The 25089-nt window shown below is 48.9% G+C and overlaps 1 protein-coding gene across 1 annotated transcript in view; it reads right to left on the minus strand.

Annotated features, from left to right (window-relative positions):
• ATP13A5 (ATPase 13A5) overlaps positions 1-25089 on the minus strand; it is a 42976-nt gene that overhangs the window by 12287 nt on the left and 5600 nt on the right. Inside the window, exons 3-20 of the mRNA XM_009908748.2 lie at positions 23145-23291; positions 22872-22942; positions 22713-22793; positions 21875-21944; positions 19176-19310; positions 16161-16233; positions 14850-14981; positions 14063-14233; positions 13685-13842; positions 13208-13396; positions 12895-12956; positions 9255-9405; positions 7346-7429; positions 5603-5759; positions 2889-3006; positions 2177-2301; positions 1492-1655; positions 460-576 (exon numbers count right to left, since the gene is read on the minus strand). Coding sequence (XP_009907050.2) covers positions 460-576; positions 1492-1655; positions 2177-2301; positions 2889-3006; positions 5603-5759; positions 7346-7429; positions 9255-9405; positions 12895-12956; positions 13208-13396; positions 13685-13842; positions 14063-14233; positions 14850-14981; positions 16161-16233; positions 19176-19310; positions 21875-21944; positions 22713-22793; positions 22872-22942; positions 23145-23291 — 2205 coding nt within the window. The remainder of the gene's footprint in view (positions 1-459; positions 577-1491; positions 1656-2176; positions 2302-2888; positions 3007-5602; positions 5760-7345; positions 7430-9254; positions 9406-12894; positions 12957-13207; positions 13397-13684; positions 13843-14062; positions 14234-14849; positions 14982-16160; positions 16234-19175; positions 19311-21874; positions 21945-22712; positions 22794-22871; positions 22943-23144; positions 23292-25089) is intronic.

Below are 25089 nucleotides of genomic sequence, written 5' to 3' on the forward strand. Positions count from 1 at the left end.
TCTCCTACCTGAAAATCTGCCCAGAGAGCATAAAATCTGCCTGAGCACCAGCTCTTTTATGGACTGGGTGACAGGAGTGGAAGATTTCTGCTGCTGGCTGGGGGTATTTCACGTTCCTGCTGCTGCTGCTGAGGAGAGGCCGTTGCCAGCTATGCTAATGGCATGTGGGAATCAAGTTGATGTTTTTAATTAAACTGAAATTGAGAAGGTGACCATGGAGTAACCACTGCACAGCTGCTCACAGCACCACAGCCAGCCCTGTCATTGGAGGTCTTAGAAGATGCTGAAAGCAAGCTGTTTGGGATTTAACCCGAGGCACAGTGGGAGGCTACCTGGAGTTGTCAAAATATGTGACAATATTACAGCTCCAGATAGAAAAAACCCTTTCCCAGCCAGAACACCACTGCCACTTGGCAAAACAGGGAGGGCAACCAAGTGCTTTGTTTCCTCTGGACTTACTTTTGGCAGCAAGCTGTAGAAGTGCTTTATAATAACCTGATAGGACTTCCCATTCATTGCAAAATGGAAGTTGGAGGTTTCTCCTTCCAAGGTGATCTTTTCCTCAGCACATACCTCCTAGAAATAAGACAGCATTTATTCTCAGACCAAGGTCATCACTTGCCACCTTGTCAGCCTCCCAGCAGGCAAGCAGGGACACAGCCTTCAGCAGCATGCCTTTGTACAACTTTCACCTGGCAGTACTTGATTTTCTTGTTATGTTTCCATGCACAACTAATCCCTGCTAGCCACAGGCAGCTGGTTTAGATGCTGAGGGTTGGCCCAGCAAATAGTTACACAAAACAGTAGGTGTCATTGCATTACCTCTGCAAACTACAAGCATGATTGAAGTGGCCACTTCATCTGCAAAGCCTTGCCAGTTACCCCTGTGGTTCACAGGATGACCTCTGGAGATCTTTGAGTCCAAGCCCCCTGCCAGAGCAGGACCATAGAATCCAGCACAGGTCACACAGGAACACATCCAGACAGGGCTGGAAAGTCTCCAGAGAAGGAGACTCCACAACCTCTCTGGGGAGCCTGTTCCAGTGTTCTGGGACCCTTACAGTAAAGAAGTTCCTCCTCATGTTGAGGTGGAACCTCCTGTGCTGTAGATTCCATCCATTGCCCCCTGTCACAGGACACAGGTGAGCAGAGGCTGTCCCTTCCTTCCTTCCTGACCCCCAGCCCTCAGCTATTGATAGACATTGATCAATCCCCTCTCAGTCTTCTCCTCTCCAGACTAAAGAGCCCCAGGGCTCTCAGCCTTTCACATGTTTTTTTCACATGTTGTCCTGAGCAAAGAACCATTGGCTTCTGTCTAACAGGTCCATACCACACCTCCACATACCCTGGGGTTGCTACGAATTAGCCCCAAGGTTTTCTCTGTTCCTCAGAGCTACTTCCAAATCCCCAGAAAGGAACCAGTTCCTATACATTAAAAGCTCCATTAATTCCTCCTGGCACTCCAAAGCAGCCATCCTTGGCTGTGCTTACACTGGGAACAGCTGTGTTTGCTTTGCAGTCTTCAGCCAGTCGCCAGGTGATGGAAGCTGGAGCAGAGCCCTCTGGTTCATTGGCTTCCACAAGGATAACTTTGCTGCCTGTGTGAATCATGCCTGCATTTCTGGCCACCATGACAGCTGTCTGCAAGTTGTCCCCTGCAAAGATTGTAGAGAGGTAGGCTCCTGATATCTACCATAGCACAGCAGCAGCCCAGGCAGAGACTGTAGATCACAGGATCACAGGGGTTGGAAGGGACCTCTGGAGATCATCTAGTCCAACCCTCCTGCTGAAACAAGGGCAGCTTGCACAGGATCACATTGGCCAGGTGGGTTTGGAACATCTCCAGGAAAGGAGACTCCACAACCTCTCTGGGAAACCTGCTCCAGCACCCTCACTGCAAAGAAGTTTCCCCTCATGCTCAGATTGAACCTCCTTGGTTCCAGTTTGTGTCCATTGCCCCTGTCAGAGTAAAACACCTCGACACTGGGAAGCCTAGGGTTCCAAAATGTGAAACAGCACATCCTGCCTTCAAGGGTTTGGAAAACAGCAGAACAGGACTGTCTCCCTCACTGTGTGGATCAGATCTCTGAAGACATGTCGTGCCTGGTACTCACAAGACAGTCATGTGCAAAGGAGGATGCTGGAGAAGTGACTCTCTCTCCTGTGTGGGGTTTACCTGTGACCATGACGCTCCTGATGCGGGCGGCAGCCAGCTCTTGGAGCACAGTCTTTGTCTCCTGCTTCAGGCAGTTCTCCATCACCAGGAGGCCCAGGAACTCCAGCCCAGACTCTGCCTCCTCTCTTGGAGCAAGGACAGAAACACATGTGCTCTTTCCTGGGGATGGCAGAGAGAACAAGACTCTCCCAGGGGTTTTTGCTCAGCAGGGAAGCTGTGCTTGGTGGGAAACACACCTGCTCCACAGGGGAACACAGCTGCCACCAGGTCAGAACAAGCAGTGCCCAGCAAGTACCAACATTTCTATGGCTTCAGCCAACAGGCTGATCCACCACACTGCTGTCTCTAGCAAGGAGCAATGAAGGAGATGTGTGTGCAAAGAGAGTGGCAGGGGTCTGCAGGAAATGTCTGGCCGAAGCCCACCACTCATGGCTTCCAGAATTTCTACTGCAGCCCCAAACCTTTGCCATGTAGATGCACAACAACCAGCTTTCATTACCCTTTGACAGCAGATTGTGAATTTCAGCCCAGTGAGCCTTGCAAGAGCAGTGATAAATCAGACAATGAGCAGTGTGAGCTGTATGTGCTGAGAGGAAGGTGCTACCTGGTCCAGCTTTCAGCAGGAGAAGAGGGCAAGGTCTGGGGCAGGCTATAACAAGCAGATAAGAAAGCAGCCCTGCAGTGATCCCAGCAGCTTATCATCATACCTTACCTCTCTAAGTTGCTCATGTCTACATCCTTTCCTAGGTTTAACACTTTATGGGCCAGAGCAATGACTCTGAAGCCTTGACTTGTGTATGTCTTGAGCACCTTTAAGAAATCAGCTGGGACTGTTTACAGGAGAGAGGGAAAAAAAGTGTCATGGTTAGACTATTCCATCCTTGCTGGGTGCTTTTCTAGGGCTACATGCCTTTGAACTGCTTTCTAGTCTCAATTACAGCCCTGTGGCCTTTTACAGAAGCCATTTGTTTTGCACCAAGGTTGTGTAACTGACTTTTCAAATAACCAAGCTCTGCTTCTGTTGTATAGTTTCTGAATCCATGCTAAGGTGCAGGTGGATAAAATGAATTACTGGGCAGAGGACAAATGGCTGCACCAGGGGAAGTTTAGGCTGGAGGTGAGGAGAAAGTACTTCCCAGAGAGAGTTGTCAGCCATTGGAATGTGCTGCCCAGGGAGGTGGTGGAGTCCCCATCCCTGGAGGTGTTCAAGAGGGGATTGGATGTGGCACTTGGTGCCATGGTCTAGCCATGAGGTGTTGGGTGACAGGTTGGACTCGGTGATCTTTGAGCTCTCTTCCAACCTTGGTGATTCTGTGACTGACTTCCTAATTCTGTCCTGAGCTTCACTGCATGCATGCATGCATGCTGAGTGACTGAGGAAATGGTATTTATGTTGATGCATTCATGTGAGAAGTCTCCCAAATCCTGCATCTTTAATTCTCCCCTCATTCCTGTGGCTATAAAACCAAAGACTTCCTTTTCACTTTGCAGGATTTTGTGCTGCAATCACAGTTTTACACTGCAGTGCCTAATTATTCATTAAGCTGTAATCAATAATAGAAACAATCAAGACAGGATAAGAGGAGCTATTTAGAAACCTGAGAAAGTGCAATGTAATTCTGAGGACTTTTTCTTCTTTTCTCTTTTTTTCCTGAGGTTGACTCGTTTGAAGGTTTGTGTCATTAGTTCTTGGGTAGTTCTAAACTGTCTCTTTTCATTGTCCCTCAAATCCCTCTCCTCCCCCTGTTTTCAGGTCAGTGCCATCAGTCTGGAGAAGAGAAGGCTCCGAAGTGACCTAATTGTGGCCTTCCAGTGTCTGAAGGGGGCCTACAAGAAGGCTGGGGAGGGACTTCTCAGGATCTCAGGGAGTGATAGGACTAGGGGGAATGGAATGAAGCTGGAGGTGGGGAGATTCAGGCTGGAGGTGAGGAGGAAGTTCTTCACCATGACAGTGGTGAAACCCTGGAATGGGTTGCCCAGGGAGGTGGTTGAGGCCCCATCCCTGGAGGTGTTTAAGCCCAGGCTGGATGAGGCTCTGGCCAAGCTGATCTAGTGTGGGGTGTCCCTGCCCATGGCAGGGGGGTTGGAACTAGATGATCCTTGTGGTCCTTTCCAACCCTGACTGATTCTATGATACCATACTATGAAATAACAAACCACAGAGCCACAGGGTGTTGGTGCTATGTTTGCTTGGCATCCTTTTGAAGCATTCAGTGAACATCCCCCAAGTTTCAAGTGTGCAGACAAGTTTGAGTACAAGCTTATAGTATTGTTCACAGACAAAAAAAAAAAGAGAAGCTCCTGGTTGCTTGCAGGGAGAGGACAGAAGTCTTGGCTCGAGTGTTAATGTCAATTATCCTTAATAACAGTAATTTGCATGTCCACAGCAAGTTTTCCATTACTGAGATTTAAAGCTTCTGCAAGCTGGGTGAGTAACTCAAGGCTGAATCCACAGGGCAGTAAATTAGGAGGAAATTTAAGACCTTGTACAGCACAACACACTCCCTGTGACACATACAATTACCATGGTCCTGTGTCTGCTCTGGCTGTTTTAAAGGATCAACATGATTTACGTGCTAGATCTGATGCAAGTCAGCTGAAGGATGGGTAGTGGCTGAACCTCTGGCTGTGCCTCCTGCTGGCTGTTGGGCTGTGTGCATCTAACTTACAATGAAAACTTGGCTGCAGTACTACCTAATGACACTGAACAAGCCCAGGGCCTATTTGTGGGAAGAGTCATACACAGAATCAACCAGGTTGGAAGAGACCTCAAAGATCACTGAGTCCAACCAATCGCCCAACCCTAACTAATCAACTCGACCATGACAATAAGTGCCACATCCAATCCTTTTCTTAACACCTCCAGGGATGGGGACTCCACCACCTCCCTGGGCAGCACATTCCAATGGCTAACAACTCTCTCTATGAAGAACTTTCTCTTCACCTCAAGCCTAAACTTCCCCTGGCACAGCTTGAGACTGTGTCCTCTTGTTTTGGTGCTGGCTACCTGGGAGAAGAGACCAACCCCCACCTGGCTACAACCTCCCTTCAGGGAGTTGTAGAGAGCAAGAAGGTCTCCTCTTAGCCTCCTCCTCTCCAGGTTAAACAACCCCAGCTCCCTCAGCCTCTCCTCACAGGGCTGTGCTCCAGACCCCTCCCCAGCCTCATTGCCCTTCTCTGGACACATTGCAGCAACTCAACATCTTCCTTGAACTGAGGAGCCCAGAACTGGATACAGTACTTAAGGTGTGGCATAAGCAGTGCTGAGCACAGGGGCAGAATGACCTCCCTGCTCACACTATTCCTGATACATGTCATTGCAGTGTGGCCAGTGGAGATCCTCTTAGGATTTCAGCCCCAACCCAAGCTCCAGCTGGGATTGAGTCTAAATAAACACTGTGAAATTTCCCCTTCCCAGTTCCGTACCAGTATCTTGTCTGCAAAAGCTGGACACCATTTCTGGTGCTCCCTTCATGTAGAGGTCATACTGCTCCTCTCCAATCTTCTGTGAAACAACAGACATCCTCTGGAGCCCAGATGAAAATGGGAATTGGTGTAGGATCACTATTCCCTCCACGGGAGCCTGAAAGAGGTCAGGAAAGCGACATGGTCACAAAGGCCTGCAGTGACAGGACAAGGGGCAAGGGCTGCCCACTGGAGAAGGGCTGATTTAGATTGGAGATCAGGAAGAAGTTCTTTACCATGAGGGTGGTGGAACACTGGAACAGGTTGCCCCTTCCCTAGAGATATTCAAGGTGAGGCTCTACAGGGCTCTGTGAAACCTGATCTAATTGAGGGTGTCACTGCTGACTGCAAAGGATGGACTGGATGAGCTTTGGAGGTCCCTTCCAACTCAGACCATTCTATGAGTCTATGATTTTATGTCACCCTCTGAGCAACCTGATCTAATTGAGGATGTCTCTGCTGACTGCAAAGGATGGACTGGATGAGCTTTGGAGGTCCCTTCCAACTCAGACCATTCTATGAGTCTATGATTTTATGTCACCCTCTGAGCAACCTGATCTAATTGAGGATGTCTCTGCTGACTGCAAAGGATGGACTGGATGAGCTTTGGAGGTCCCTTCCAACTCAGGCCATTCTATGAGTCTATGATTTTATGTCACCCAAGTCACTGATCACACAAAGCAAATCCATTTTTAGCTTCAGCTCCTTTGAGTGTGGTTTATTATTAGCAGGAGACTGGTTTGCTTTTACTGCTTTCTGGCTTTGGGATCAGACCACTGATCACAAGTTTAGGAAATCACAGCCTCAACAGCTCTGTCTTCCCAGCAACCTCCCCAGGAACCTCAGTGCTTTTCTTTTTCTTTAACCTGTTCTCCAGGCTTTGTCTCAGCCTTCCTCTTAACAACCACGTATTAAAGTAACATTACTGGATCTACAGTCCTGGGAACTGAAATTCCATGAGTTACAGTGACATTACCATAGGAACAGAACAGTCCTAGGAGCAAGACTGATTTCCTTGTTGCCACAGCACTGCCTGCCTGCTATTGCTAGCAGAAATCACACTCCTTCCTCTGGGAAGAAGCTGGCTGGATCGACATTTGGACCAGAAGCATCATGATTTTCAGCTGTCAAAAACCAGAGCCTCCAAGGGACCTTTTAAGAGGAAGAGTGAAGGAAACACCACCATAATTTGGGGTGAGGCTGATAAACCTGCTAGTGGGGTTGCATGACCAATGCCAGCAGGACTCATGGACCCATGTCCCTCCCTCTTGTCAACAGCCACATTGCCTCCTCCTCCAGACAAACTCATGCTTTAGTAGTTTATTCCATTTGCATGGTTCCTCTGCAGTAGTTTTCACTTAAATGGAGTGTGTAGTTTCATTTTGCCAGCACTTTTGCAGGGTGAGGGCTCAGAGGAGGCTGCACCTTTCATTAGTGCTGGAAACAGAGCTGGAAATGGGCCCACAAAAGTGTCCTTTTCAATGCCACTTCAGGAGCAGCATCTCCACTTGCAATCAGAATCTGCTTTTCTGGCCCTACCCTTCCAGCAGGGATGTTTTGGAGGGAATGCCACACAGCACCAAGAGTGGTTGAAAGGCATTTTGCAGCCTTTGTCAATTAAAAGCCTTTGTGACTTGCCAGGAGTTTGCACTTGCTGTAGGCTGAAAACACAGAATATCAGTTCTCAGAAAGAAAAGGACTTACACTGCTGGCATTTGGCCCTGGTCTAACAACGCAGGTGTCGGCAACACCAGCCCCATCCTGAGCTGTGCTGGAGTCTTCTATCTCCTGTACAGAGAAAAGTGTTATTTCTGGTGCACAGCAAGTTCTGCATGGGACAGCAATGTGCCCTGGTGGCCAAGAAGGCCAATGGGATCCTGGAATGCCTTAAGAAGAGTGTGTCCAGCAGATCCAAGGAGGTTGTCCTCCCTCTCTACTCTGCCCTAGTGAGCCCCCCCCCTGGAATATTGCATCAGTTCTGGGCTCTCCAGCTCAAGAGGGACAGAGATCTACTCAAGAGAGTCCAACAAAGAGCTACCAGGATGATGAAGGGCCTGGAGCACTGCCTTATGAGGAAAGGCTGAGAGACCTGGGGCTGTTTAGTCTGTAGAGAAGACAGAGAGGGGCTCTAATATATTTCTATAAATACCTGAGGGCTGGGGGTCAGGAAGGAAGGGACAGGGACAGCCTCTGCTCATTTGTGCCTGTGATAGGACAAGGGGTAGTGGATGTAAACTACAGCACAGGAGAGTCCACCTCAACATGAGGAGGAATTCTTGACTGTGAGGGTCACAGAGCACTGGAACAGGCTGCCCAGAGAGGTTGTGGAGTCTCCTCCTCTGCAGACTTTCCAGCCCTGTGCAACCTGTGCTAGCTTCTATGGTCCTGCTCTGGCAGGGGGCTTGAACTTGAAGATCTCCAGAGCTCCTTCCCAACCCCAAACATCCTGTGATCCTGATACTTTAGGGGGCTTCACACATGTCTGTTAAAGCTGGGGCAGCAGCACAGGGAGTGTGTTTCTCCCTAACTGTTGGCATTCATCTGCAGAAGTATTTTGTTGTGATCTAACAGGTCTTCCTATCCCTGCAGCCTTGTCCTTAGCAGAAGCCTGCATGACCCTGAGGCTTTTTACTTGATGAGAGTGAAAGTATGTGTCAAATGTAGTGGTTGCTCTAAACTCAAGTTTCATCTAATTTGAATACCATAAGAATGATGAAGCTATAGAGAAATAGTTGCCCTTATCTAGGTGGCTTTATCTTCCAGCCTCCTGCTTTTAAAAGACTCTGATGTTCTGTGCAGAAACAGGGTGGTAATTTTTGGTGTAGGATGATTTTAGCCCTCCAGTTAAAAGAGGACTGCCAAGGCTCATTTCCCCTCACAGGCCCCTTTCATTGTCATGTGGCTCTGCTGCTGCCTGCTCTGCCACAGGAGCAAGCAGCAGCCTGGTGCCTTCCTGCAGTGCTGCTGAAAGAGCTGCCATCTGTATTGCTTATTGATTAATCTCTCATGGGCAAAAGGTCGAAGGAGGAAAGATGATGAGGCAGTTAACTACAGAGACCCAGAACCCCTCCAGGCTAGGCTGTAGCAGGCAGAAGGGCAGCCCCGCTCCTTCTCATGCCTCCATCCATCCCATTTTCCACCCAAGTAACTCTCCATTCCTGCTGATGAAGCTCAATCTCTCATCTCCTCCACAGATCTGTGTGAGACTCTGTTCACCCAGGTGGAGGCTCCAGCCTTGGTTTCTCTGTGGGACTGAACCATTGCTAATCAGAGATAAGAGCCTTCAGCAAAAGGGCACCAAAACCTGCTTCTGAGGTCTGTGCACCTTCCTGCTTCCAGCAGGCAGCAACCAAGCTCCCCTTCTGCTTCCTACCACTCCAGTGAGTCCAGATTAAATGAAGAGAGCAAATGCAGGCAGCTCCAAGAATTGATTGCTGGGCTATCAAAAAGCAGCCACAGTGCTGCAAATCTGCTGTGCAGTTAACAGAAATAACCCAGCAAATTCCAGCTGTTGTGAGCAGGAATGCAAAGAAGTTTTCCTTGCAGGTGTGTGCTTGAGCTTGACTTGTGGGGCTGTGCTTTGGATGGGTGCAGAGGCTGAGAATCACCTTACCCAGTGTGTGCCCTCAAACATTTTCAGGTCCAGAGGATCTCCATGAATCTTCTGATCCAGAACCACCAGTGAATGGCAGGTGGCCATGGCTCTGCACAGAGGTCCCCAGGGCAGAGGAGTGCTGGATGGGAACTTATGGATTTCCTGGAAGCTGATTAAAAGCAGAGGTTAGTGAGATCGCTCACTGGAGTGCTGCATAGAGCTGAGCTCAATAATTGCAAGCAGCAGGCTGTCCTACCCCATGCTTCTGATGAACAGGTTGGATGCATTCAGGAGGCCAAAAAGTACCAGACAATTAACCCTGCTTGGCAGCTGCTGTCAGGCATTAGACAAAGCAGAGCAGACACTATCAGAGAGGAAACAACTTGCAGCAGAGGTCTCACAGAAGTTTGGCAAGGTGCCCTGGAAGATTTCCGAAGCTGCACTGCATCGAGGAGGTGTACATCTGCTCGTGCTGGTGGGGCACACCGGCCAGGGTGGAGAAGGTCTGCTCTCAGCACCCCTGGGAGTGATATGGGAGAGATATGAGGAGCCCAGCCTTCACTTCCAGCAGTAGATGGTACATCTACATAGCCACAGACACCAGCTGTTTGTTTCTCACACCTCAGTTTTAAAAATGGGTACATTGCTTGACTCCTAGAATCATGAACTCATAGAATTGTTTTAGTTGGAAAAGGCTTCTAAGATCACTGAGTCCAGCTGTTGATGTGACACCCCCATGGTCATCAAACCATGTCCTGAAGTGCCATGTCTACGCATTTATTAAACACCTCTGGGGATGGTGACTCCACCACCTCCCTGGGCAGCCTGTTCCAACTCCTGACCACTCTTTGAGCAAAGAAATTTTTCCTAATGTCCAACTTAAGCTTCCCCTGGCACAATTTCAGGCCACTTCTTCTCATTCTGTCACCTGATATTAGTGAGAAGAGACTGACCCCTATCTCACTCCAGCCTGCTTCCAGGCGGTTGTAGAGTGCAATGAGGTCTGCCCTCAGTCTTCTCTTCTCTAGAACAAACCACCCCAGCTGCCTCAGCTGTCCCTCATACCATTTGTTCTCCAGGCCCTTCACCAGCTTTGTTGCCCTTCTCTGGACATGTTCCAACACCTCCAACACTGAGGCACACTGTCAAAGGTTCATCCCTCAATCTCTTTCTGTGGACAGACCTGAGGTTTCTTCCCTCCTTGGCCTCACAGAGCAGTCTGAACAGGAGTGGGGCTGGGCTGGGTGAGGGCTCTGTATTTTTATCATGGGCATTTTTCTCTTCTCACACATACACTCCCCTCTAAGAAACTGGCTGTCACCTCACCACAGCCAGCATTAAGGCTGGCAGGGTGAGGAAACACTTCAATAGATTTTCTTTACCTTTGCTCACCCCTAGCATCACCTGTTAGTAACCCAGGTGCAGCAGAATGAATCTGGAAGCGAGCAGCACCACAGCTCCCCCCACGATTGAAAGGAGCAATGAATCCATGCCCTGCTGTCCCATTGAGCCACCCAAGCCTGTTCTCTTTCCAGCAAACTATACCTTGCTCTCAGCCTGTTCATAATGGGCTTAATTAATTAATTAATACTTGAGAGACACTGTGAAACTGTGTGACATTGAGATGCTTCAACATGTCCAGAGAAAGGCAATGAGGCTGGTGAGAGGTCTGGAGCACAAGCCCTGTGAGGAGAGGCTGAGGGAGCTGAGGGTGTTTAGCTCAGAGAAGAGGAGGCTCAGGGAGGACCTTATTGCTCTCTGGCTTCCTGAAAGGAGGTTGAAGCCAGGTGGGGGTTGGTCTCTTCTCCCAGGCAACCAGTTTGCCTTGTCATGTTCCTTTTGACTTCTGCTGTCATAACCTGTCCTGGCACACCTACCCTCTCACAGGTAACAAGCAACAGAACAAGAGGACACAGTCTCAAGCTGTGCCCACAGTAGTTTAGGCTGGAGGTGAGGAGAAAGTTCTTCCCAGAAAGAGTAATTGGCCACTGGAATGTGCTGCCCAGGGAGGTGGTGGAGTCCCCATCCCTGGAGGTGTTCAAAAAAGGATTGGGTGTGGCACTTGGAGCCATGGTTTAGCTGTGAGGAGGTGTTAGGTATTAGGTAATAGGTTGGACTTGATGACCTCTGAGGTCTTTTCCAACCTGGCTGATGATTCTGTGAGACTGCCAACGGTCACACAAAGCCAGCAGGCATTTGTATCTGGTTAAACGTGTGATAGGATGTTTTGTTAGCCGAGTGAAATTCCTTTCCTGTCATTGCCTTCACAGCATTCAGCTGAGCTGGCAGCTAGTCTGATAGCATGTTCAAAAATGTGAACGTTTGAGAGAGAGCAATTATGCAAATAGGCTAATGAGACCAATGCAGACAGCAATAGCTCCTCCTTGCGTCTTGGCAAGCCACCAGCGCAGGCTCCCAGCTGGGTGCAGACTGGACCTGTCTGCTAAGAGAGCTTCATGTGTTGATACCTTACAGGGGGTTTTATTATGTGAATTTATTCAGGTATATAGATCCAGATCTGTTCTGCTGCTTACATAAGCAGACCCTACCTGCAAAGCTGCTCTGGCACTGCTGCAAGCTGACTGCCTTCTGGTGGGCTCCAAGCCTCCTCGATGTGCACCTACTCAGCCTGGCCTCCCTGAAGCGCTGGAGGAGGGCCAAAAAGAGATTGCACAACGTGCCTGAGGCTTGGTCCCACTGGAAGAATATTTTATTGGTTGACACTTATTAATTTCTTCCCATTAATTTGCATTGGATTGCAATTTTCCCTCTGTCCTTTGAGGAAGCATTTGGAATATGATTTTTCTCCTCTCGTAATGAATTCATCCTTTTCTTCATTACAGCGTGATTATCTCTGTGGTGTTGAGGTACCTGACATATTAACAACTACTAATGAAAATCTGAGAGCAGATAGGTGAGGTGTGACTTGTCCTGACCACTGCAAAAAAAGAGAAAACTAGTTCTATTTTGAGTTTAGCATAGCAGGCACTGCAGAGCTGAAGCCTGTTAGTGTACTACAGGAGTTAAGTGATATCGTTCTGGATACAGTCGAGTTCAATGCTTACAGAGGGGTTATCTCGTGAGGATTTCACTGGTCTTTGGGCTTGGAACCTGCCATGGGTTTTAAGGGAGGCCCTCAGGACACCTGAGCTTTGCAGGTCTGATCTGTGGTCTCAGGGATTGTTGCCAGCACTTGCTGTAGGCAGGTGAGATTGAACAGACACCCAAGTCAGCCACACTGAATTTCAACAGAAGGAGCATTATCCTAACATTGAAATGATGAAAGGTTTGTTGACCAGATTAAGAGTATTTATTGAACTGTGATGTGAATGACATAATTGAAAAGCTCTGTGTATGTTCTCCAAATCCCCTCTGGGTAATTAAAAGCACTCATACTGCTGTTTGGCTTGAATTAGCAGCAACCTACACGGCTACGCCTGCCACAGCAGCAGCGGCACCCAGATGCCCTCCTCAAAGGGAAGGAGCTGAGCAGGGACACCCATTGCGCTCTGCCTCCCCCCAAATGCACCTGAACATCTCTTGGTGCATGCTCTTTGCAGTCTCCCCATACCCTGTGCAATAGCCTCCCTCCTAACCAGAGGTTTGGGCAGTGCATTCACACCGAGGTCGGTGCTCGCTAAGCGAACTCCTTCCTTACCAGCTTCCCTGGGAAGGGATGACACCCCACAGGTCCAGGCCATCTTCTGTCAGTGTGCCTGTCTAAATGTCAACACAGATCCAGTTACCCTTCTACTGCCCACCCCTTCCTCCTGCACGGCCCCCAGGGATCCTTCCCCAGCTCCCAGGCAGGCTAAGGAAGGCCTCCTGCCTGCGATGTGAGCCTGCTGCATGGGCACCCACTGAGGAATTTTCCCTGGGGCTAGGCCAGGGTAGATGGGGTAGAAAAAACCCCAATCCCATGTTTCTAGCAGCCCCCCCAGCATCTTTCGGTGCCCCAGGAAGTTCCTTACTTTGTCGAAGCAAACAAGGTTGATCTGCCCACAGATATTAATCCTCTGTGGGCTGATGCAGAAGATTTTCTTTTTCTTCAGCCTCCTTTGGGCATAAACAGTGCCTGTTGTCAAGGCAGCAGGGATAGCAGGAGGCACTGTTGCAGTGAAGAGAAGGAGGGACATCACCACCACGTCTGCCACTGGCTTCTGCAAACAGGAAGAGCAGCAGGGGTAACGGGGGGGGGGACAGCCTCCATGCTCTGCTGCCACCACTCCTGGCTTGCCTGACCCTCCTGCCCAGGAGCAACGCATCCCAAGCTCTGCCTCAGGGCAAGACAGGTTTATTCTACTTCTTGTGCCCCCCATCTCCCTGCCTCCTTCCCCTGTTTCTGGAGTCTGAAAACTGAATTACAGAAGTGAGTTGTATTCCAAGGATCCAGAGCAAGCAAGGGCTCAGAGCTGGTGCCCCAGCACAGAGGCATCCCTCATACTCACCTCATGGGACACGAACACACACACGGTGTAGATGAGTCCAAACAAGCCGACGACAGAGAGGCCTATGATGAACTTGAAGGCATCTCTGTAGAGTCTGAAGTTCACTGGCTTGGGGTAGAGGATGGATCTCACCAGGTCACCTTTAGCTGTGTTGAACCCTGCACAAAGACAAGCGCCATAGGTGGTGTGGGTGACGCAGCAGCAGCGGCTGCAACGATTCTGTTCGAGACCAGGGAAAGCCCGACCCAGCAAGTGGCAGAAATCACTTCTGCCGGCAGAAACCCGCTGGCCCTGAATCACAAAGAGAAACAGGCTCCCCTGCCCGCCTCTGAGGCTGCTGCTTTCCCTCTGCTGCTTAGCAAATGGTAGGAGTGGTACCGGTTTGCAGCACAACAGCTCTTGCTGGCCCTCTGCCCTTCAGCTTCGTCTGGATGACCTCTGTCCCGCAGAAGAGGACGTGTCTGCGGTAGTCTCCCTCGCTGTGAGCTTTCCAGGGCATTGGACTCTCCGTGAGGGGCAAGGGGGTCTTAGTAACTGGGATGCTTTCACCTATGAACAACAGCAAGCAGCTTCACGTAAAAGGCCTTTGAATGCCTGTCAGATCCTGCACACCAGAAAGGGACAGCAGCCTTTAGGTGCTCAAGCTTGCCTGGTTAGGCAACCTGTCTACTTGCTCACGTGGATTTATGGTGACAGCTATTGCAGGTTTTATTTCAAAGCACAGCATAAGGTTTCATCTTGTGTCAAGGAGCTTGGGTCAAATTTTGCCCCTGAAGCAAGCTGATGCCTCATTAGTGGCTCAGTGTTTAGGTATAGCATCATCCCCCTGTGCTCACACATGGTCTGCTTTGAGCAGAACTGCTGCAAAATCAGAATCCAAACCCTTACAAAACACATATTCAATGTATTAGAGTGTTTGCACTTTCTACTGCTGGCACTATATTAATCCTACTTGTTTTTCACCTGGATCTGAAATGCATGTTACACAATGGCAGTCTGAAGGCCCAAGACAACTGTGAATTATTCAAGCCAGGATTTTTTTTGCCACCTCCTGCTGCAAATGGTTCTAATAAAGAGCAAACAATCTCCTGTCAGCACTGATAGAGACATCTCCCTGACAGAGAACCTGCATAAGGCCTTAACATCTCAAACTCCAGCGCTGCACCTGTGAGCATTCCTTCATTGACAATGCAGCTTCCATCAATCAGGACAGCATCACATGGGAGAGAGAGCTTTCTTCCATCTAAAAGCAACATGTCTCCAGGGACTAAGTAACGAGATTCCATCTCTTTGAAACCTGTAGAACAATACAAATATGAAATGTACGTGTTTGCAAGTTCTGGGCAATGGCATTAACAACCAAAAATAATCTCCAAACACCCCCACCCCATTAAACTTCTGCACTGCATGAGTTCAGGGCAGGGATTCTTAGAAATCATACAGGTTGAAAAGCAATAATATTGTCAGTGCAGAGATCACAGTCTCACAGTATCACTAAGGTTGGAAGAGACCTCAAAGATCATCGAGTCCAACCTGTCACCCAACACCTCATGACTAGACCATAGCACCAAGTGCCACATCCAATCCCCTCTTGAACACCTCCAGGGATGGGGACTCCATCACCTCCCTGGGCAGCACATTCCAATGGCCGACAGCTCTCTCTGGGCAAAACTTTCTCCTCACCTCCAGCCTAAACTTCCCCTGGCACAGCTTGAGACTGTGTCCTCTTGTTCTGGTGCTGGTTGCCTGGGAGAAGAGACCAACCCCTTCCTGGCTACAACCACCTTTCAGGTAGTTGTAGAGAACAATGAGGTCACCCCTGAGCCTCCTTTTCTCCAGGCTAAACAATCCCAGCTCCCTCAGCCCCTGTCTAAACATCTCTCTCCAGGTGGGTGTCTTCAGTTTCATTTGTTTAGTGTCCATAAAACGCTCTGACCAAGAAAACCCACACAAAGCCTTCATATCTCCCATCACCTTAGCAACTGCCCATCTCAGCGTGGCTGGGAGGCAAAAAACCAGGCTGCACCTACCCTCTTTTATGGGTGAGGAGCTGAGATGCAAGAATGAACGTGCATAGCTCAGTGGGAGCCATAGAGCCAGAAATGGCTTGCTAGCTGCTTGACAGGATTGTGGGAGCAGCCTATAGCAGAGCAGGGAATCAGGTCTCCAAAGGCCAGAGCTGTTCTCCAGCTGCTTGTGTGTGAAATTACATTTTCCCAGCTGCTCTCCACTCTTAACACAAATTACCAGGTTCACCTGTGTCATTACAGCTGACTCAGAAAGAGATGATCATGATACAGAGGCATCATCACTGCGCTGCATGGGCCCTGCCCACCTCACCTCCCTCTGCCCCATTCTCCCTGCAGCTTCACCTTTCAGCGCGAGGAATCAACAGGAACTGTGCAACTCTGGGCACATTTCGCCATGCCAGGTAATTAGACAGCCTGGTGAGGATAATGGGATGTAGATGACTCACCTTCACTCTTGGTGCAGACTGTAACCTGAACTTTGTTATGCTCCTCAACGAGGCTGTGCAGCTTGGTGGACTGCTGTTGATGGGAAAGCAATTGCGGTGTTGAAACACTGGCTCTCAAATGAAGCAGCAGGTTGCAGTTCAGTGAGCATGTTAACATCACAGAAACTGAGCTCTGATGAGCTGTCCAGGGGAGGTTTGCTGTGCCTTGGTACAGGTCAGGATGGGAGTTCCCAGGATCACAGGATGTTGGAGGTTGGAAGGGACCTCTGGAGATCATCGAGTCCAACCCCCCTGCCAGAGCAGGACCGTAGAATCTAGCACAGGTTGCACAGGAGCACATCCAGATGGGGCTTGAAAGTCTGCAGAGAAAGAGACTCCACAACCTCCCTGGGGAGCCTGTTCCAGTGCTCTGTGACCCTCACAGTGTAGCAGTTCCCCCTTATGATGAAGTGGAACCTCCTGTGCTGTACTTTCTATCCATTACCCCTTGTCCTATCCCAGAGTGCAAATGAACAGAGCCTGTCCCCTCCCTCTGTGACACCCTCAGATGTTTATAAACGTCTATTAAATCTCCTCTCAGTCTTCTCCACACTAAACAGCCCCAAGCCTCTCAGCCTCTCCTCATAGGACAATGTTCCAGTCCTGGTAGCTCTCTGTTGGACTCTCTCCAGCAGATCCCTGTCCCTCAGTTCACTGAGTTAATCTAGAAGAAGCTGCTCTGGGAACACAGAGCTAATTTTCTGTTTGCTTCCAATGCATGCTGCTCTATCTCCCTTGATCTCCAAGGGGCTATTCCTGCTTCATGCCAGGGTAAGCCTCCTTAGCTCTCTGCAGTCCTCTCAGGAAGAATGCCTTTGAGCTCAACAGTTTTAATCCTTGCTAGAAGGCTATCAACAGAACAACCAAGCTGTAAAGGGTATTGTGACAGAGCTGCCGCTGCAAGAAGAGACACAGAAATCCTGATTTAGCTGGGGGTTTGCCACCTAATTCAATTACACATCCTGAGACAATGATGAAGTCAGCTGTCATTGCAAGGCCATTAGAAAGAAGGCTTTATCTTGATTTTAAAGTTGCAATTGCAAAAGGGGGAAAAGAAAAATCATCTAATCCTCGAGTGTGGATTTCTTAATTAGCATGTGAAGATGTCAAGCCAGTTTGAAGCATATCTGGAGGCCCCAAACATTGTAATACTTCCTGCCAAAACAATCAGTCACACAATAAAACCAGCCTTGCCAAAGGAAGCTGAACAGGCTGTGGCTGTGCTTGGTGCCCGGCAATACCAGAAGGGATACCGACACCTTAAGTACAAAGCTGCGCTCCAAGAGATGCAAATGCTTGTTCAGCATGGGAGTGCCAGGCATCCTGCAGGCATTGGAAAGCCTAAAACAGGCATTAGAGAGCCTAAAAGGTTGCTTAGTCTGGAGAGGAGGAGACTCAGGGGTGACCTTATTGCTCTCTACAACTACCTGAAGGGGGGTTGTAGTGAGGCAGAGGTTGGTTTCTTCTCCCAGGCAACCAGCACCAGAACAAGAGGACACAGTCTCAGGCTGCACCAGGGGAGGTTTAGGCTGGAGGTTAGGAGGAAGTTTTACACAGAGAGAGTGATTGCCCATTGGAATGGGCTGCCCCAGGAGGTGGTGGGGTCGCCGTCGCTGGGGGTGTTCAGGGCGAGGCTTGACAGGATGCTTGGTGCCATGGTTTAGTTGGTTAGGTGGTGTTGGATGATAGGTTGGACACGATGATCTCGAAGGTCTCTTCCAACCTGGTTTATTCTATTCTATTCTATTCTAAAACAGGCATTGGAGACCCAAAAACCTGACACCTGTGCCAGAAAGAGCCCCAGCTGGGATGAGTCCCTGGGTGAGGTCAGTGTGAGGCAGGGAGAGGAGCATGCCCTTGGCAGGGCAGAGGGTGTGCAGGAGTGCCACGGCAGCGGAGTGCCCCACTGAGCAGAAGCTGCCCTACATCCCACAGTTCCAGACTGGAGACACTCACATGTTGCCTGCCAGGCTCCTGTTCTTATTGCTCTTTCCTCTTTGTACTTTCATAGGATTCATAGAATGGCTTAGGTTGGAAGGGACCTCAAAAATCACCTAGTTCCAACACCCAGCCTTGGGCAGGGACACCTCCCACTAGCCCGGGTTGCTCACAGCCTCATCCAACCTGGCCTTGAACACCTCCAGGGAAGGGGCATCCATGACCTCCCTGGGCAACCTGTTCCAGTGTCTTTCATTCAGAGAGTTTCTCTTTCACCTGTTACAGCCTTTATCCATGTGGGGTTTTGCCTTCCTTGTGTATTTAAAGTGCATTCAGAAATCAAGGAATGTTCTCCAAATTCCCAGTGAGAGCATTCCACGTTCCCAGCAAGAAGCACCCAGAAGAGGAGATTGGATGTGGCACTTGGTGCCATGGTTTAGTCATGAGGTCTGTGGTGACAGGTTGGACCTGATGATCTTTGAGGTCTCTTCCAGCCTTGGTGATCCTGTGTAATAATCCTTCCCCTGATACTCAATGGCAGGCAAGCATTGCCTAAGGCTCAGCTCCATCTATTTTCCTGTGCCACAGAGAGCGAAGGCTTCAGGTTTATCACAGGTGAGTGCTTTAGGTCACAAAGTCAATGAGCTGAGACTGCTGGGAAATTCTTCCAAGCAGCTACATCCATGACAGAAGTGTCAATAACAAAAACTTGAGCTGTTCAGAGCTGTTATTTAGTAAACCTAAAGAGGAGGGAATCCTCCTGAAATTACAGTAGGAAGCAGACTCCTGGCTACAATCCACCTTCATAAAGTCTTACAAACTCCAGGTATTAGACTTCAATCTTTAATTCTTGGCAAGTTCAAGACCCCTAGGTATGACCCTTTTAACTCTTCTGCAGCAGTAAATCTGAAGTAATAACAGCAGAATACACAGCAGCAACACAAAATACTAACCAGAAAGGGCACACAACTAGCTGCTTGTGTCTGTGATAGGTGAAGCTGCAGGATGGGGAGCTGGCAGGCTGTGCAGCAGACTCACCTGTCTGAGGTCATACACAGTTAAGCCAACAGAAGTGATGGAGAGGATGATGATGGCCACTGAATACTCAATGTAGCCTTGGCTCAGCCACAGCGTGAGGGTGAAGGCTTGGAACACGTAGAAGGGGTTTAAAATCTGCAAACACAAATGGGACACATCAAGGGATGGACAGAACTCATCAGGAGAGAGTGAGTGTGGGAAGAGGTGAGCATTGTAGACGGGGGGCGGTGGTCTCTTCTCCCAGGCAACCAGCACCAGAACAAGAGGACACAGTCTCAAGCTGTGCCAGGGGAAGTTTAGGCTTGAGGTGAGGAGAAAGTTCTTCACAGAACAGTGCCCAGGGAGGTGGGGGAGTCACCATCCTTGGAGATGTTCAAAAAAGGGTTAGATGTAGCACTTGGAGCCATGGTTTAGTTGTCAGGAGGTGTTAAGTAGTAGGTTGGACTTGATGAACTCTGAGGTCTTTTCCAACCTGGCTGATGATTCTGTGATTGCCTTACAGTGTCCAGGAGTCTTACACACAAATCCAAAGGGTTGGTTTGCCATCCCAAGGCAGCAGGTTTTTTTGTGGCTGTATTAAGAGTGTTAACAGCCTCCAGCTCTGAACTTAGCAGCTTACACATAGTTCATGGTGTTTGTAATTAAAAGCTGCTGTTAACCAGTTACTATGCAGCAGCAGCTATGCTGGCAGCTTTAAGGCAGACTTAAGGGACTTCAGGTCAGTTGGTTTCCCACTGTATCCAACCAGCCAAGGTGACCTTAACATTTCTGATTCCAAGTAACTGCTACACAGGAGACACAGGGTGATGGGGGTGGGGGAGGGAGAAGGCTGAGTTGCCACAGAAGTCTTTAATACTTTGTGATTTAAGAAAGTCACTCTGAATATGACATTTATTTGGGAAGAGAGAAATGGTAAGTGGAAAAGTGTGGTTGCAAAGCTGACTGGCAGAAAGGGACCTGAGGGTTCTAATGGACAAGCAGCTGAATAGGAGCCAGCAGTGTGCCCAGGTGCCAAGAAAGCCAATGGCATCCTGGCTGGGATTAGAAATGCTGTGTCCAGCAGGAGTAGGGAGGTGACTGTCTTCCTGTACTCAGCACTGGTGAGGCCACACCTTGAGTGTTGTGTCCAGTTTTGGGCACCTCAATACAAGAGAGATGTGGAGGTGCTGGAGCCAGGGCAGAGGAGGGCAAGGAAGCTGGGAAGGGCCTGGAGCATAAATCTTACAATGAGCAACTGAAGGAGCTGGGACTGGTTAGATGGAAGAAGAGGAGGCTCTCTACAACTACCTGGAAGGACATTGTAGAGAAGTTGATGCTGGTCTCTTCTCACAAGTAATTAGTGAAAGAACAAGAGGGAATGGCCTCAGACTGCAACAGAGGAGGTTTAGATTGGACATTAGGAAAACTTTTTTTCACAGCAAGAGTGGTCAGACCTTGGCACAGGCTGCCCAGGGAGGTGGTTGAGTCACCACCCCTGGATGTGTTTAAAGGTGGTTTGGATGTGGTGCTTGGCAATATGACATCCAACTTGAGGACACAGTCTCAAGCTGTGCCAGGGGAGGTTTAGGCTGGATGTTAGGAAGAAGTTCTTCATAGAAAGAGTGACTGGCCATTGGAATGTGCTGCCCAGGGAGGTGGTGGAGTCACCATCCCTGGAAGTGTTTAGGAAGAGACTGGATGGGGTGCTTGGTGCCATGGTTTAGTTGATTAGATGGTGTTGGGTGATAGGTTGGACTTGATGATCTCGAAGGTCTCTTCCAACCTAGTCAATTCAATTCCATTCCATTCCATTCCATTCTATTCTGTTCTGTTCTGTTCTATTCTATTCTATGGTTTAGGGATGAACTTTGTAGGGCAGGGTCAACAGTTGATGATCCCAGGGGTCCTTTCTAACCTGAATGATTCTGTGAGGTCATCAATAATCTGCCTTATACTGCAGTGAAAAAATGAAGGTTTGTTTTTTTCATAGCTCTGTCCTTTCACCTACTCTCCCTCATGTCAGCCTTATGGTCCTTGCACACCTTGTTGTGCTCCACTCAAATGGGCCACAAAGCCCCACTCAGGTCTGAGAATGTAGTGGGGGTTACTGTGGTGTCTAGCTAAAGCCAAAAGAATTAGATGAGATTTGCCCCCCACTTGGCTTGTCTGAAGGACTGACAGATCTTCCTCTGGCACTGGTGCAACTAAAAGAGCTGCTGGAAGAGCGATCTGCATAAAGACTGGAGCTGAGATGAATTATTCAGCTGGCAAAGGCAGTCCCTCCATGAAAATTTAATACTTCCTTTGACATTCAGTAGGACAAAGAGACAGGCACTAAATCAGGGTGCCAGCCTTCGGACACCAGAGCTGTATCTGCACTGAAATGCCACAAGCTTATGAGGACCAGACTGCCTCCAGGCATCGCCTTTAGTATCTCAAACATGAAGCTTCAGCTGTGGAGGGAAGTGCAAAGCTCAGATTAAATAAACTTTTTCAGAGTGCTGCATTGGAGTTTTCTTCCAAGCCATCTCCAGAGGGTAGGTAACACCAAATCCAACCAATGTCAGGAGCCTTGGAGCTTTTTTGCCTGTTTTGTAGCATTTCAAACACACTCTGCCTGGACAGCTGGTTTGGAGTCCCAGCATTCACAGAACCAGTGTGCCCAGGTAAAGTCTTCAAACCACTTCACACACATCCCACTGCTAGCCTGACTCACTGACCTCTTTAAAAAGTAACTTCCAAACAGGATGAATTTCAACTTCAATGGCGTTGGGTCCACACACCAGCTGCCTGTAGGGAGGTAGAAGAGAGTTGCCCATGTTATAGCTTAGTCATGTAAGAGTAAGACTTCATGTGGAAAGCTGAGCCCAAAACCATGAACACTGCCTCAACCAGTAAATCCTGGGGGCACTGTATGGCTGAGCAGGACAAATAAACCTGTCAGAAATCTATTGCAGCTAAGAGGACTTTTCACAGAGGCAGAATTTTACTGTTTCCTTGCTGAAATAAAGGTCATCAGTTTGCTGCCAGACCCTTTGACGAGCTTTCCAGAGGGCTTTTCAGAAGGGAATGGCAAAGAGCTTGCTGTGCCCTGAACCCCCAGGTGGAACTGGTGGTGTTTTCTCCAGATTTAGGCTGGCATCACTGAGAAGATGGTGAGCTCAGTGGTGTGAGGAATAAGATACTGCACCTTTCTAGATGTCACCAGGCAGCTTGCACTGTCATGCTACAAAGATGGTGAGCTCAGTGGTGTGAGGAATAAGGTACTGCACCTTTCCAGATGTCACCAGGCAGCTTGCACTATCATGCTGCAAAGATGGTGAGCTCAGTGGTGTGAGGAATAAGGTACTGCACCTTTCCAGATGTCACCAGGCAGCTTGCACTGTCATACTACAAAGATGGTGAGCTCAGTAGTGTGAGGAATAAGATACTGCACCAGATGTCACCACACAGCTTGCACTGTCATACTACAAAGATGGGTAGAAAGAAGCCCCCAGGAATTTGAAAGGAAGAATGAATAGGGTCACACTCTCTCAATAATCCATGCTCAGGCCTTACCTGATCTTCTGATCTTCCCTTGTGAGGCCAGCTCCGAACTTGCGGTGTATGCTGTGACATGTGTTGCTGTCTTCTAACGATCTGGAGTGACAGGAGCAGGTTCAGAGGTGGGAATTCCCAGCCACAAAGGGTTTTGTAGCAGGCTGCTGAGGCACTCACCCAACTTTCCTGAATTCTTTGACAGAGAAGTCCCAGATATACCGGATTTTCTGCACCTGGATACATCTCACCTGCAAGGTCAAATAGCAAAACCTCCTTTTGCTGTTCAGGGCAAAAGCATCTCCCTGTTGCTGTGCTTTAGGAGAAAAGGAGCTCATGTAAACAATATTTGCAAGGAAGATGCTGACAGAGCATCACCCCAGGTGTCTTGACTCCTGTTTTCCCCCCACTTCCTCCCTGCCTTCTTACTTCTCCATTTCATAGATGAGTTACCTTTAACTGTGGCTTCATGACAGCTCTGTTTATGACAGAGTCTTTATCAGCTACAAGAGTACCATCTGAATTACTACCAATTGGTAGTGCCAGTGTGGACAAATCAATCCAGGTCACCTTCTTCCAGGTGTATCTCTGAAACTCATCCTAGGGAAACAGAACACAATTCAGTGACAAGCCAGGGTGCTGCCTGTGTTAATGTTTCCTGACTCTAGAAAGGGTGTAGGGATTCCTAGAGAGCTGCAGTTCTGTGGCATTCTTGCACTCATAGCAAGTGTAAACCCGAGGTGGGACAAGGAGTAATGGATATAAACTACAACATAGGAGGTTCAACCTCAACATGAGAAGGAACTTCTTCACTGTGAGGGTCACAGAGTGCTGGAACAGGCTGCCCAGAGAGGTTGTGGAGTCTCCTTCTCTGGAGGCTTTCAAGACCTATCTGGATGTGTTCCTGTGTGACCTGTGCTGGATTCTACGGTCCTGCTCTGGCAGGGGGGTTGGACTCGATCTGGAGAGGTCCCTTCCAACCCCTAACATCCTGTGATCCCATAGTAGCAGTATCTGTGTTTTAGTACAGTAAAGCACTTTGAAAGCAATCCCACAATTATCTCCTTTTGCTTTGATTCATGCTGCAGAGCAACTTCAGAGAAGATGAAACTAGAAGGTCTGCTTTGGTAGGCACTGGATGAGTATTTAGTCTATGAGGTCAGACTAGAGCTAGTTGGAAGCAAAAGCCTTCTTGAAATGCTGCTGGAGTGGACATCAAGTATTCAGCACTACATATATTGCTCTGCCAAGCTTCTATGATGCTATGTTACAGCTGTAACTCAGGGTCTTAGAGCTGTGCAGCTCAGCTTTCCTGCTGCAGGTGCAGGTGTCAGACTGAACTGTCCTTTCAATAGCTTAGTCTAGTGTGACTAGTTACAAGGAGCACTAGAGCACACATGTAGTGCTTTAGGGGCATTCATTTTAGGAATATCATTGCAATGTTGGGCATTAAATGCCTTAAGCATTTGCCCTGCTAGTTGTGGAGTCTTGGAATATAACTAATCCCTGAAACCTAGCTCTCTAACAACCTTCTCCTGCATTCTCCAGTACTGTTTTCAAAGGCCTGCAGTTATCACTGGGTGATAACTGCGTGGATGGGGGGAAATGGTTTCAAACTAGAGAAGAGTAGATTTAGATGGGATGCTAAGAACAAGTTCTTTACTGTGCAGGTCGTGGAACACTGGAACAGGTTGCCCAGCAAGGTGGTTGAGGGCCCATCCCTGGAGACATTCAAGGTAAGGCTCAACAGGCTCTGGGCAGCCTGATCTGGTTGAGGATGTCCCTGCTGACTGCAGAGGGGGTTGGACTGGGTGACCTTCGGAGGTCCCTCCCAATCCCAACCATTTTATGATCCTGTAATGTGAAAGCAAACAGCCACAACTTCTGAAGACGCTGCCTCTGCTGAAGCCACTTGGCTTCACCCCTTACACTTCATGTGGAAGGGCAGGGGCAGGGCCAGAGCCTATTTATAGAACCTGTTATTGGCAGAAGGCAACTGCTGAGCCTGTGGGAGGGCAGCAGCAGTGCCTGAGAGCTGCTTGGTTCCCCACCTTCAGGCAGAGTCACTGCACTCATTAGTGTAAACGTGGTCATGTACACCCTATGTTAAAATGAAACAAATAGAAGTGGTTGATCCTCTGAAGCTGGACTCATCCCTGCCACTCCACTTCCAAACTTCCTGGTCTCTTCTCACAGGTAATTAGCCATAGAACTTGAGGGAACGGCCTCAGACTGCAACAGGGGAGGTTTAGGCTGGACATTAGGGGTGGTTTTTTCACATCAAGAGTGGAACAGGCTGCTCACCTACCCTGGATGTGTTAAAAGGTCGTTTAGATGTGATGCTTGGGGATGTGGTTTAGGGGGTGAACTCTGCAGAGCAGGGTCAGTGGTTGGACTC

Source organism: Dryobates pubescens, chromosome 32 (genome assembly GCF_014839835.1).
Source record: "Dryobates pubescens isolate bDryPub1 chromosome 32, bDryPub1.pri, whole genome shotgun sequence".
Classification (NCBI taxonomy): Eukaryota; Metazoa; Chordata; class Aves; order Piciformes; family Picidae; genus Dryobates; species Dryobates pubescens.